This window comes from Xiphias gladius, chromosome 4 (assembly GCF_016859285.1).
Source record: "Xiphias gladius isolate SHS-SW01 ecotype Sanya breed wild chromosome 4, ASM1685928v1, whole genome shotgun sequence".
Classification (NCBI taxonomy): domain Eukaryota; kingdom Metazoa; phylum Chordata; class Actinopteri; order Istiophoriformes; family Xiphiidae; genus Xiphias; species Xiphias gladius.
Window position 1 is genome coordinate 4,780,916 of NC_053403.1, and position 13,919 is coordinate 4,794,834.

General features: G+C 39.6%; 1 protein-coding gene across 2 annotated transcripts in view; it reads right to left on the reverse strand.

Moving 5' to 3' along the window:
* The window catches only part of man1a1 (mannosidase, alpha, class 1A, member 1), a 133,864-nt gene that overhangs the window by 89,823 nt on the left and 30,122 nt on the right, over window positions 1–13,919 (reverse strand). For both annotated transcript variants that reach the window (XM_040125361.1, XM_040125360.1), the window contains exon 2: window positions 10,242–10,338. In XM_040125361.1, the coding sequence (XP_039981295.1) occupies window positions 10,242–10,338 (97 nt within the window). The remainder of the gene's footprint in view (window positions 1–10,241; window positions 10,339–13,919) is intronic.

The following is a 13,919-nucleotide window of genomic DNA, read 5'->3' on the forward strand; positions in this document are numbered from 1 at the left end:
TCTTCTTTTGAGGCACTCATTGGACTGCCCCCTTCTTACATCTCGCACTTTCTAAACCCTAAAATCTCCTTCAGGCGTCTATGGTCTTCTTAGCTAAAGCTGTTAGCTGTTCCATCGAAAAAACTCCCTTTTAACATTAGAAGTTTCCCCACTAATGAAACCCATAAATCCCAACTCAAAAAATAGAATTTGGCCTTTGGACCTGCATAACTCTCCCAGTCTAGAATGTTTTAAAAACACCATAGTGTGTCGACCATAGTGTTGTAAATGTTTTATCAGTAAATTGACTTGACTGTACATCTATGCAAAACTGAACACAAAACAGAAGAGTTTGCTCCAAAAGGCATCTGGAAGCAAGAAACTTTATTTTGCGATGAGGATCGTGTTCATTGCTGTATCCCCTTATATGTGCTGGTTGGAGGAAAAAAACAACCCCTAAAACAAAAAATATTGTTGCTCTATTATGTTCATTACAGGATCGTATTGCAGGATAAATGGAGCAGCCAAATAGATATTGATTTTAAGTTGGATCAGTTGTATTGGTTGCAGTCATATCTACTGTGAAAAAAGGCCATGTTGAAATCAAGGACAAAGTCCAAATATGCCAGTAGAAAAGCAAGCTGGGAGACATTTAATGGTATAATAGACCATGGTTAAACAGACATCTGTCCTCGATTTAAACCAATAATCCAAATCAGTTTCTGGAAGAAAGCTTAGTGCAGCCAAAGACCTGCTCAATCTCACTTAAAACCCTCAGAAAAAGTATAATACCGTACTGTTTGGAGCACAAAAGCATGTTGCTGGAGCAGTAATAAAATAGTAGGGATACAAAAATGGCTTTAGAAAGCACAATAATATACCCCAAGGGACCAAAAAACAGTAAAGCCTGAAGTACCACAATTAGGGACTGAAAGTCAGTCTTCGCGTTGATGGTTCTATGATCGCTCTGCTACCTTAAACACTTGAACTATTAATTTTCAAAGGGACGCAACATTTACTGAGACACACTTGAAGGTTAAGGGTTAATGTAAAGGAAGAGGCATTAGTTGTGCTTTTATTCCGTCTGGTTATTACTACTGTCACTTAAGTAAAGTGATACAAGGAGCTGCAGCATCACTCCAGGGGACAAGGAGCAGAAAAGCCATTGAGAGGGCTGGCATGGGCAAGGCCACAGGAGACAAGAGGAAAAACAACATAAAGAAAAGAAACCATCACAAAACCCTGGCAGCATCTGTAGCAAAGCCTGCCATTCATCCAACGGCCTTTTAAAGCACTGCAGGCAGGGCCAAACAGATAACCTCCACTGCAAAGCCTGTGTGTCTCAGGAGATACACAGGCCTCTTTATTTCCTTACACTGCCTGTAGCTACAGATCCATCCAACTGTCCAGCAAATAACCAAAGTCTTAACAGTCATGTGAGTGAGCTAAACCCAAGTAGCAAAGGGAGGAATGTTGCCAAAAAATATAAAAGGACAAGAGAAAATCAAGAAATATTCAATCCCACATGGTTTTATTGTCTCATCTAATGGTTCCACTCGATAAATCATATACATCATGAGCTGTTTTTACACAAATTAGATGAGAAACGATCAGCTTGGAGCTCAGGGCAGCACACCACAACACACTGCAGACAAATTATATTCATGTTGCTGGCAAACCTGCAAACAGCTATTACACAATGGGACTGATGAACTGGCTCACTGTAATGCATCATATTGATTTATTTTTTAACAGAAAGCTAATATCTTCAAGGGTAATTTCAAGTATGGAAAGTAATACTCTGTATTTTTCCTTCAACACCACCCCATGTGTCTAGTTTCCTAAAGTAAAAATTAATGCATCACTGCGTGTTTTTTCCCCAGTTTTGTTTTTCTGATAGCGGACAGTTGAGACACAGTAGTGACCTTTAATGTGCTGTGGCCCAGTCAAGTGGCCTTAGTTTAGACAGAAGAAAGATACACATACACACAAACACACACGCAACCCCGTGAGGAGTTTTTTTTTTTTTTTTTGGTTGGTTGAACACAGGAGTGCCTGCCCGAGCTGGCCTTTGGCTAGAATGAGAGGTAAACTAAGGCAAGGTGGGCCTACGTCAACCTTTAGCTTGTTTGACTGCTGTGAAGCCCAGCCAGCAGACTGTCAACAGTGTCAATTAAAGAGAGGACCAGCGAGGAAACCACACAGACACGAAAAACCACAGACTTTAAGTCTGTACACTTCAAACTTTATAATGCCAGAAAGCCTGTATGATATTTGTTCTTTCCTTCTTTGAGCAAACTTGGCCTAAAGAGAAACCATCCCTTCAACACAATATGCTTTAAGTCACTTACTTTAAGTGAACAGTTAAAACAAATGAATAAAATGTGAACTCTTACGATTTCTTACCTTATTTACTTTTTACTGTACATAGTTTGGTTGGTGGCTAGTCCATAGCACAATTTCTTCTTAGGATGGTGGGGTTGTGCCGGGGGAAACTGGACTCTGTCATGGTCTCAGTATTTCTAAAATCTTGGTTACAGTTGATCCTATCCGATGTTAGGCTACAGACTTGGAAAATGTCATAAGTTACCCATTACTCATTGACAAAGGAATTTTATTACTTTACAGTATAAGTAATTAGTTACATTAGACCATCACAAGCATGCTGATGTCAACAGATTATAACTCAAAATGATGTTGTTGCAGCTGTGACGAATCTTTCCAGAGAGCTAAGTAGAAAAAAAAAAATTCACACCGAAAAGTCTACACCTACAATTAAGACAACTTCACAAGGTAATAATTCAACTTCCAGGGGACAATTCACATATTCACCATTTTGGTCCATGAGATCTGGTGGGAAAAGCCCTCAGTGCTTTTACTGATCGGCCTTCATATGGACAGCTGAGGTTACAGCCCGACAGTTACAAGACTGCTATGCAAGAGGGAGAACTAAATAATTCAAAATATTCCTCAAACCTAAAATGTTCCATTTAGAACAAGGACATTTTGGAAACGTCGAAAATCTGACATTTTCACACCTACCAGGTTCTTTTCTAACATCTAGATTAAGCAGATTATGGCCTCTCCTCGAGGACCCAAAAGCACAGTATGCTGTGTCTGTTAGCAAACCTACAATATCGCAAACGGATGTGGCCTGCTCTGGATTTAGAAACAGAAAGATGCACCTGTTCTTGTGGGTGAGTCTCGGTAGCAATATGCTGGGTATAGACAGCTGAGCTGTGTCCTAAAAGATGGAGAGAGGAAGTGGGAATGACAGGAGGAGAGATGGATGCCATCATCGCCTCTGGCTGTATTTAATTTTAGTAAACAGGGTGAATCTACAGAATCTCGAGGGACGGGAAGCTGTTCTATTGTAGCTGAGAAAGGCTTGCCTTACAAATTACTAATATTGTCATTCAGAGCCTTGCGTTGCTAAAAACCATAATTAAAACCAACAAGAAAAGGCAGTTAAGGACGAGGATGGGTAAAGACGAAATTCAAGCATTTCATCAATTTTTATTTGTTGTAAATATGGTTTAACGTCCTGCCAGTGAGCAGCACTATGGTTAGTGACATTGAGACAGTGGACATTCCACACATTTATTAAATTAAAATCAATCAACTCTGCACAATGTTATCGACATTGCATCCAAAATGCTACAATCACTCAGCCTCTACATAACTAGACAGATCATAACTGAACTGCACAGACTGTATTTATAGAGCTGCACTGACAGGAGGGTGAATGCTGAGCATTCTGGATGAAATATTGTTTGTGACTGAAATCGTTGCACCACAATGAAAAGCTGCTACGGCAGTCTAGACGCAGGATCATACAACAATCAGTCTGCCCTTCAGTTACCTACTCAATGTGCAATTCATTTTTGATTCCAATAGAGCCATTCATTTCAGATTTGTGTAAAATATGTTAGTTATTGAATGTCATTTTGATTTAAAACCAAGACTTAAGGTAGTTTATCCTTAAAACATTTATTAATACTCATGCTACACTAAGAAATGAATAAATGTTCAGGTTATTTTTGCAGTTCCTCTACAGAGCTATGCAAATTAATGGTACAGAGTGCCATTAAAAAAAACAAAAAAAACCCAACTTCTTTGTTTTGTTTTTTATAAGAAGTTAAACACTCAAAAACTCAGAGTTAAGTGCTTCTCAAAGACTTGATTAACAATGCTCTGGCAACATAAGCAAAAAACCCCACGAATGTCACCGTGTTTTGATTTATGTGCCGCTGAAGTGTGTTTGATAACATCACATTAATCCAAATGAGCAACGCCCACCTCCCAAACCAATGACGAAAAATACATCGGTATTTTGTATTTTTTCGGGACAGAAATCTGTCCCGCGAAATAACCAAACTTTGTTCAAACTTTGCCAGAAAATAGTGTGTTCATGTATGACCCCACTGTTACTAATAAAAACTCATTTAAAGCATAGTGTGTTTTCATGGCCTCTAAAGGCATCATGCTAATGAGAAAATTAAGTAATTTAAACAATAAAGAGGTTTTTTTTGCTGCCACCTTAGTCTCCGCTGCTGCAGTTGAGCCACTTCAAGGTCCAGTTGTGGTTGTAAGAAGCTCCTCTGCAAACCACCGAACTGCTCTTTGTAGTTACTTTCAACCAGTGGCGCTTCTCTGCATCAACCTCCGATCAACCAGCTGTCAAAGAAGGATGGATGCCATTTCTCAGGGCAACCCCACCTCCTAGATCTTTTGTTTGCATGCACTCATTTGCTATTGCCAGTGAGGTACACATTCAGAGTCATTTAATCACCGTCATCTTTTTCAACTATTCGTTGAATACCAGAAAAATCTGTTTACTTCCTTCTAGCACTTTATTTTAAAAACATGACTCACTGTGTTGAGAGCATAGCTGCTTAAATGAATGGAAAGGCATGGGCAGAGCTATTAAATTGGACACTGATTGTACTTTGTCAGTGCTAATACAAGATATGTAGCAGACTGCATCCTTCTCATTATCTCTGGCTCCTTCTTACTGAAGTGTTTGGGTTAAGAAAACAAATTTTCTAATACTGTGTGGTAAACACATCCAAAGTGTGGTTGGTTGTCTGCCGAAGTTGATGGTAGAGAAGATAAACACTGCCGCCTGCCAAAAATTTGGTAGGATATATGAATGCTGATAAATTCCCACCCTGGGAGAAATCGTGAGCATTTCGGTTGATGGATATGATTTTCCTGGACTTTTTATCTGTGATGAATGAAGGGAAGGTAGATAAAAGAGAAAATGTTGCTAGAAACAACTGGCTCATCTCACAACTTTAAAAAGGATGTTTGAACATTTTTCTGAACTGTCATCCTCTTCTTACAGAAATATTTGACCTCAGCAGCTGCCAAGTTATCAAGTTATTAGTTGTCAAGATTTGTTCAGTTATCATGTGTCGCAGTGTTCCAGAGCGTAGGTAGGCCGACTCGACCACTTCTAGTAACATAAAAATTCATGCACTTTTGAAATAAAACATTAACCTTGAGGGTCCTTTCCCTTTAACTGCTCTGTGAATAGCAGAGGGTCAACTTCACATAGCACATTCCATATATTTAGACAAGTGAAGTCAATCCATTTTTATTTATACAGTCCAATTTTAGCTCAACAGGTTTTACAATCTGAACAACAAACAGCGTCGTCTATCCTTAGACCCCCAATTTAAAAACCATGGCTATTGTTTAGGCAGCTATCTATAAGCTAAGATCTATAAACTAAGATGCACTGAGATCGGGGTGGCTTACACCACTGCTGAAAACAATTCCTGTGGTGAACCCTGCACGTGAACATGAGTGTTGTATATATTTGTATTTTATGTTGAAGAACAACGAGGGAGCTGCATAATCATCCTGCAAAAATTACAATTTAAGAACACTGAATTAGATATTTATTCAGAATTGTCATATTATCAGTCTGAGAAAATTGTTGCAATCCCAAATTGACAATGTGAAATACTTTTTTTTCCAAGTAATCTTATGTTGTTATAAAATAAAGGAAATGTTGTATTTTGAAAAATATAACTGATAACAGATCTGTTAATATTTATCTCTCACATGTTCTTCTGTTGATTATTGATTACTGATTATAGTGGGCCTGTGGCTCAGAAGGTAGAGAGGGTCGTCCACTACCCGGAAGGTCGGTGGTTCAATCCCTGGCTCCTCCAGTCTGCATGTCGAAGCGTCCCTGAGCCAACCCCAAATTGCCCCCGCTGTATCGTCAGTGTGCGAGCGTGTGTATGTATAGAAAGCACTGTATGAATGGGTGAATGTGGCAGTAGTTTAAAGCGCTTGGATTGGCAGAGAAGACTAGAAAAGCGCTATATAAGTGAAGTCCATCTGGCATTATTCTGAAACAGCATCCTGGACCAGTTAACAGTGTGTAGACGCACACCTAACAGGATCGGTTATTAGCAGTGCTCCTTGATACTTTGAACCAGCAGTCCAGGTTACTGTATATCAGGGAAATAGCCTTTACGTATGGAAAGTGGCTTCACTGCGTGATATTCCAAGTCAGGCTAATATTATAGTCGTACATCATGTTCTATAGGAGTTGGAAACAGCTGTGACAAGGCCGGGGGCCAAGCTGTCTTATTTACTGATGGCGGTGGGTCTGCTGGAGCAGTCAACTAAAACCTATTTACTTTTCTATAGCACACGCACACGAAGGATGGAGAGTGCGAGGGAAACAGTGACAAAGAATAACACAGGGACTTGAACAGGCTAATCTCACAATTAGTATTCACACAGCTGCTTTCCTCTCTCTTCCTACATTTACGTATGATAAATTCTGGTAATGAAACAGTGGATGGAATTTACACAAAGCTGATTGAATTTCCTCATTAAACATAAGACGGCAGTCATTAAAAATGAGTCTGTAAATCTTCCTCACTGTATAATGAAATAGATTTAGTATGGGTTTTGGCATTTTTCCCATGAGGTTTCCAGGGCAAAGACTTAAGTTATGTATTTCAATGAAGGAACTTCTATGAAAAAGTCATCTCAAAACTATCAGGGCCTTTGTGTGAATTTGACACATTCCATTATTTTCTGTCTCCACGATACAAAATTAAATCAGATTTTAATTTCCAACACAAAGATTACAGATTGAGACCACTGAGACCCGTCTCCCAGAGTGGATTTCCTCAGTAACAGCAGGTTAGAAGGTTGTTTTTGTATGTTTACCACACAAGAGCTGCCAGGAAATCAATTTTCAACACGTTAAGCTTGAAAAAGTCTCTCAAAGAGAACCGACAGTATTGACAGACCATATGGCGGCTAAACATCAGAAGAATCCCCTTACTTCCTAAATTGAGCAGAACAGGTCTAACCCATGTCTGTGGCTTCAACCTTTCCTCATAGCAGCCTGCATATGTATGCTCCAAGTGCTGTCATCCTGTCACTTCTGTAATTTGATAGCAAAATGTTACAGAAACATATGAGTAGAATCTCAAAATCTCCAAAATCAATTGTGCCTTGACACAAACAATGCAAACTCTGTTCTACCAATGATGTGAGATACAGAAAGGCCTCTGAGATATGATGTTAGTCACTAACTCTACATTATGTATTCAGCTCTTTGCCTTTTAACGCAGCCAAGTTTCAAAGTTAAAGCTGCATTAAGGGCTAATGTGAGGCTGCTATAATCAGACAGAAAATCAGTCAAAACTTCATGAGTTACAAAAATTAAACTCCACAAATATCAGTAAGAATAATCACTAATAACCAGAGTCAGTCACAAACCTGGGGGGTCTACTTCAGCTACCTAATCACAGAATGTTAGCCAAAGGTATTTAATGAGACATTTTAAATGAATACCGTACACAAATATAGCGTTCTTGGTGCCAGTAATATGTTGAATTAAGTTAGTTAGTATTAGAATAGTTCAAAGTGAATTCCTTTGTTTTAAAATAATATTTTAAAATTAGCATTATGGACAATAAAAGATAACTATTTGACCCCTTATTAATATGTTCTTTAAAGCTGCACTAATCAATATTTCAATATTAACAGTGGATCACATGACTATTAAGGGGTTTCTGGTAGTGATGAACCTAAACTGAATTACCACTCGCTTCTGCAGTTCCCCTCAGCTCTACGGAGCGTTTTAGCATCTTTCAGATCATTGTTTTGGTTTTAACAGCCCACAATTTTACTTTTTTGGATCACTCTCGTCAGCCTTAGGGTTCTTTCAGCCAGCAGGGAGCTGTTTTGAAAAGTCTGTAAAATCCCACCGTATGCAACCTGCCAAGTACCGCAACAGCAAACACGTAAAAAGTTGCGGTATGTCTACAGCAGCAGTAGCAGCAGCAGCAGCAGCAGCAGCAGCTTCCGTCCTCCCTGTCCACCTACACAGGAGAGGTTCAGGCACAGTGTGAGTTGTAGTTCACCCACATTTTGGAAGTGCTCAGAGCCCAATGCAACATCACTGTAAATACATGCCTAAAAAACAGGGGAAATATACGTGGAGCGCAAGAATACGCTTTGGGTCACATGTACAGACGTATCCATTACTCGGGCGACCTACAACTCAGTACAGTGCCTAAACGAATCCTGCGCAGACGCACACTTAGCGATTAGCTGGTGAACGTACCGGAGCATTTAGCTGCTTTGGAGCCAGAGTTTTCCCTCGAGAGTCAAGCAAAACAGATCCAAAGGAAGAGTGAATATTGGTGTCAGAATAACCGGTTGGCCAGAAACACGTGTAAACAGGCAACCGTTTACCGACATGTCAGCCATAACAACTTTATTGGATGATAGCGTATGAGTGTTGTGTTAAAAGCATTTTTGGCTGCCCCAAAGCCAAAAATAATCAATCAACCATTTCAAAAATAGCATTTTCATTTTTCTATTTCCCTCCACTCTGCTGACACATCGGCATGTCAGATTCACTCTTTTCTTTAAGAAAGAAAGAAGACTTGCACCTTTGCACAGGAGGGCAACAAAAGACAGATCAACAAAAACTTCAAACCAGACAAAGTACATGAGTTTTACTTTGGCGTCAAGGGAGTAATCTTATCAGCAGTGGAGGCACAGCCTCCTCTTTCACCCATGAATGCCATGTTATCTGTTCAAGAGCTTGTGACAGCACTACGCCTAACGCTGTCACTTACACCACCCCCTGATAAACACACACACACACACACACACACACACACACACACACACACACACACACACACACACACACACACACACACACACACACACACACACACAGGGAGCTGAGGGTATCTGAACAATAATTCTCACTGATAATTTAATTAGGTCAAGAGATCTGAACAAATGAAGAATCCACTTCCCACTCTCATTAATCCAATCAGTCAGAATAAATAAGTATTCGTTCTGTGTGCAAACACTTAGGAGTAAACATAATAACACCTGCAGAAACAACATGTACATCCCTCTAACACAGTCTCAATGAAGATTAAACATTACTTTATTAGACTGCTGTTTATGAGATTGCTAAACTAAATCACAAATGTCACCGTCAGGACGGCTCTTTAAATAATAACCACTCAAACCCTAAGCTGTTTTATCTCCATTCAAGTCACTGGTCCCTTTATCTCTGCACACATGTAGGAGAAAACCAAATGCACCGCAGATTAAATGTGATCACGGTATTACGGTTTTAATGAGTTGTATTGATCCTCTGCCATTGGCACATGTGCAGTCATAGCAGATGTGTGTTATCCCCTGCTTTTAGCTTCATATTTACTTTAGCACCATATCTCTGAGTCGAGCTTTTAAACCAACAATCTCAGCCAAAAAAACACAACGAGACATGAGGAGCAACGGCAAGTGTGTGTCGGGCTGCGGGGATAAGAAAGGACTCACTAGCTCCAGCCATAGCTGTAAGACCCCTCTCAATAAACAAAGGATGTGTGAGCACACGTGTACGTAATATTTATTAAAGAGGCCCTGCAGTCACCTAGCAGCATGAAAGGCAGGCAGTGAATTAATGTTTTCAGAAAAGAGTTTTGAGAGTTAGAAACAGAGACAAAGAAGGACAGAGGACAGAATAAGATGCCCCACATCACCGCGCTCATTAACAGCACAGACACCAACAACTGGCAAGTAGCACAAACAGAATATAAATATATGATAAAGCTGACATTTAGAGGCATCCATAGATAGACGACTAACTGACGGCCAATTTGGCTGCTAATCTAAAGGCCAAGGCTGCTGGCGGCAGGGACAAGAGATCAATCGCGTGTGTTTGCCTGTGTGCATGCTCTCTCACTCACCAAATAGATTGCTGGAGTGGCCTTGCTTGGAGACGGGCCTGAGCTCATTGGAACCCCAGGCGTAGCGTCTGTAGCTGTCCCACGCATGCTTCATCATCTGACGGGGACAAAAAAAGAGGAGGATGAGGGGGAAGGAGGAGGAGAAGATGAGAAATGAAGAGAGTTAAAGAGGACAATTAACTTTGAGCTCTAACAGAGAATTACGTCATTTTCAAGTCATTATAATGTTGCAGTTTTGTTTACAGCCCAAGTGATACCGGATTTTTTAGGCTAATACCAATAACTGAGAGTTTAAAATCCCCATATGCATTTTTAAAATATAACCAGACATTTGATAAGGATCCCTTTAAAAGAATTCTGATCAAGGTACATAAATAGTGGGACACTTAAAAAATTCAGAGCAGCAACTGACAATAATTTTTATTGATTAATCTGTCATTAGTTTCTCAATTGGTGAATGGATAAATTATTTTATTTGATGATTAGAAAACATATATAACACGGCACTGCAGTCATTACATACATTAAAAATCACCCAGGATGAAAACAAAATAAAGCCCAAAGGCTTATTTCCATTGTGGTCCTCTAGATTAACACTTAACATACCACAAGAAAACGAACAAAACAAGACAGCGAGCGAAGACAATACAATCAACATAGAAATTACAAATAAGTAGCAGATAAATAGCAGGCGGTGGGGTAGCTATGTCAACATTCTCATCGTCGCAAAAGTTAAAAATTGTCAAAACTGTAAATTAAATGTACTACATGGTAGTTTTTAACCATTTCCACTAACCAAGTCCACTTTAAATGTGTTCTTTTAAACACTCAATTTCAAATTTGTGGGCAGATTATTCTACTGTACTGCTGCACTGTAGAGAAATGTATTTTTGCCCATTCAGCTATTGAATCAAAAAGGTACGAAATTTGAAAAACTTCCTGTTGTACAGTAGCTATGATTGTCTCTTAGCAGTGAGAAATAATTAACCAGTGATTTGGTTCCTAAAATGTCAGGAAAAAAAGCTGATTATAATCCCGAAAGCCCAAGTTGACATGAGACAACTTGAGCTTGATCAGTCCCTGCTAAAAAGTCTTAAATCCAATCACAAAAGGAGAGGCTTGAGCCTGGGGCTCTGAAATTAATGAGTGGTGTGTTTGGACAAGTCGGAACACCCAGCCAAAATCAATAAATAGCACAATAAACAACCCAGGTACAACTTCTGTCAACATGTTTGAAAACAGCATGCAGTGCGAGTGAAGTGACATTTTCCACAGACCTCTTGGAGCAATAACAACATTTTTTACCTTATGTATTTGTTTGTATTAATGTCACCCTATTAAATCACCTCATACATTATATTTATTAATTCAGGTTTTTTTATCCTGAATAATAATGTGTTCTTTTTCAACATGTTACACAAAACAGCCTTATGGGTCATCATCTTTATTATAGTTAAGACAACTGCTAGTACAAAATGATTGCGTTAGACAAAGGTTAGTCCTACAGGTGCATAGATTTAATCATTCAGAGGAGTAGCATTTACTTAATGATGTTGTTCTGTACATCAGGCGACTAATGACCTCTTCAAAATGTCTGTCAGTGGCTGATTGATTGGCTCATCCCTGCTACAAACTAGACCCAAACATCACTCAACCCACAATGCCTGGGAACATCTCCCTTTGCTCAGTCCCATTATCAACTGTTGAAGCCACCCAATACCCCCGCAGGAATGACTGAAGTTTCATCATATTTTAATCTGGTGCTGGCTGGAGGCTCGATAGCAGCGTGAAGACTAGTTTCCAATCTGACACCCAGACACTCATTTCAGTCGCAAATGTGGCTCCTCCTCCAGCTCTGCATGCGTCTGTCCTGTTACTAATACGGGTTATACAGCATCGTTCCGGAGCTTTCTAAAACCTGCCTCTGGATTAGAAACACTAAAACCCTTTATCCTCCACCCTCAGACGGAAAATCTCTTTACACACATTTCAATGATAGCGTGCTCTTGTCATACATAGGCTCTTACTGGTACTGTTCTGTAACCTGTAACGTATACGGGGTGACTGCCTTCCACGTGCATCACAGTCCCAGCTTTGTACACCTTAATAGAGTGCACCTCATACACAGGCATTCAGCAAAGTAATAGTGAAGATGATGCATAGCCCGTACAATCTCTCCTGGGGTATCATGTGACCTCCTCTCAGTACCCATATCCTGTTGCAAGCATACTGTATATGCATGTGTGTGTGTGTGTGTGTGTGTGTGCGTGCGCGCGCGTCCGTGTGCAACAACGCCCAGCAGTGCTGAGTGGCACAGTTAGTTGTGTTACTTGCTGCTGACAATCTGCTAGTTAGCTCGCTCGAGGACAGACGCTGACTAAGAATAACAACAATTAACTGTGATAATTTGAAAGGCAGGTACAAACGACCACAGCAGGCAGTAAACCAGCAGGCCGACAAATCACTCAGTCAGTTACCCCGGAAACCACTGCCAGTAAAGCATGCCAGGAAGGCAGTCAATCATCAAGTGAGCCATTTAGTAAGTCAGTCAAGCAGGAACCAGCCTTGAAATCTGGTTTTCGGTACTGCTACGCCATCCCACCTGTCTCACAGCCCCTGCACGTACAACAGTAACAGCAGGACAAGCTTAAGTGGGGCTGTATAAAATATAAATGAGTCTTTGATATCTACACCGTGAAAAGCTCCACTATACTATAACTAACATAAAAAGGACATTATAAGATAATGTTGGGTGGAGGCTGTAGAAACCTCGAATAACTCAGACAACCCTGTCTGCAGGATGCTGCATTTGGCCCATTAGCTCCAGGATGAATAATGGCAGCATTAGTGGGGCTGCAACTGTCTGGTTATTTTTTACTATCAATTAATCTGCTGATTATCATCTCATTTAATCGGTTAATCGTTTGGTCTAAAAAATGTCAGAAAATTGTGACAAATGTCAATCACAAGTTTCTTAAAGTCCAAGGTATTGTCCTCAAATGTCTTTTTTTGTCAAGCCAGCAGTTCAACACCCAAAGATATTCTGCTTATTATTGAAGAAGACTGGGAAAACCAGCAAGCATTCAGTTTGGAATCAACACTTAAGCTTCGGCCAGAGAATTTAAAAAACGTCTTTAACAATCAAATTGATTATCAAAATAGTTTGATTGATTTTCTCAATTAAATCGATTCATTCTATCCGCTCTACAAACCCTTAATTTCATTATTGTTGGTTAATTCAGTATATAGTTGATAAAAGGTTAGAAAATGGAGAAAAAAGTTCCCAGACCACAACGTGACATGTTAAAATTTGTTTTTGTCAGTCTAAAAACACAAAAAAATTCTATCAGCAGTTATATAAAAACAGAAAAAAGCAGCAAATTCTCAAATTCTTAAATTTGGAATCCTGAAAATTTCAGTCATTTTTGCTTAATAAATGACCTGAACAGTAATCACCAACAACCACCAGGAGACATCTGCAAGCATCACCTCGCTTGCAGATGTCTCCTGGGCAGGAGGCGGAAAATAAACAATACCACTCTTTTTGTAATAGTATCGTACATATAATGCCCTATTTTTTGTTACACTTTACTACAGATTTTCTACTGAAATTGTACAGTGGATAAGCAAAAGATTATAGAAATTTATAATGCTTATATTAATTTTGTATTTAAAAAA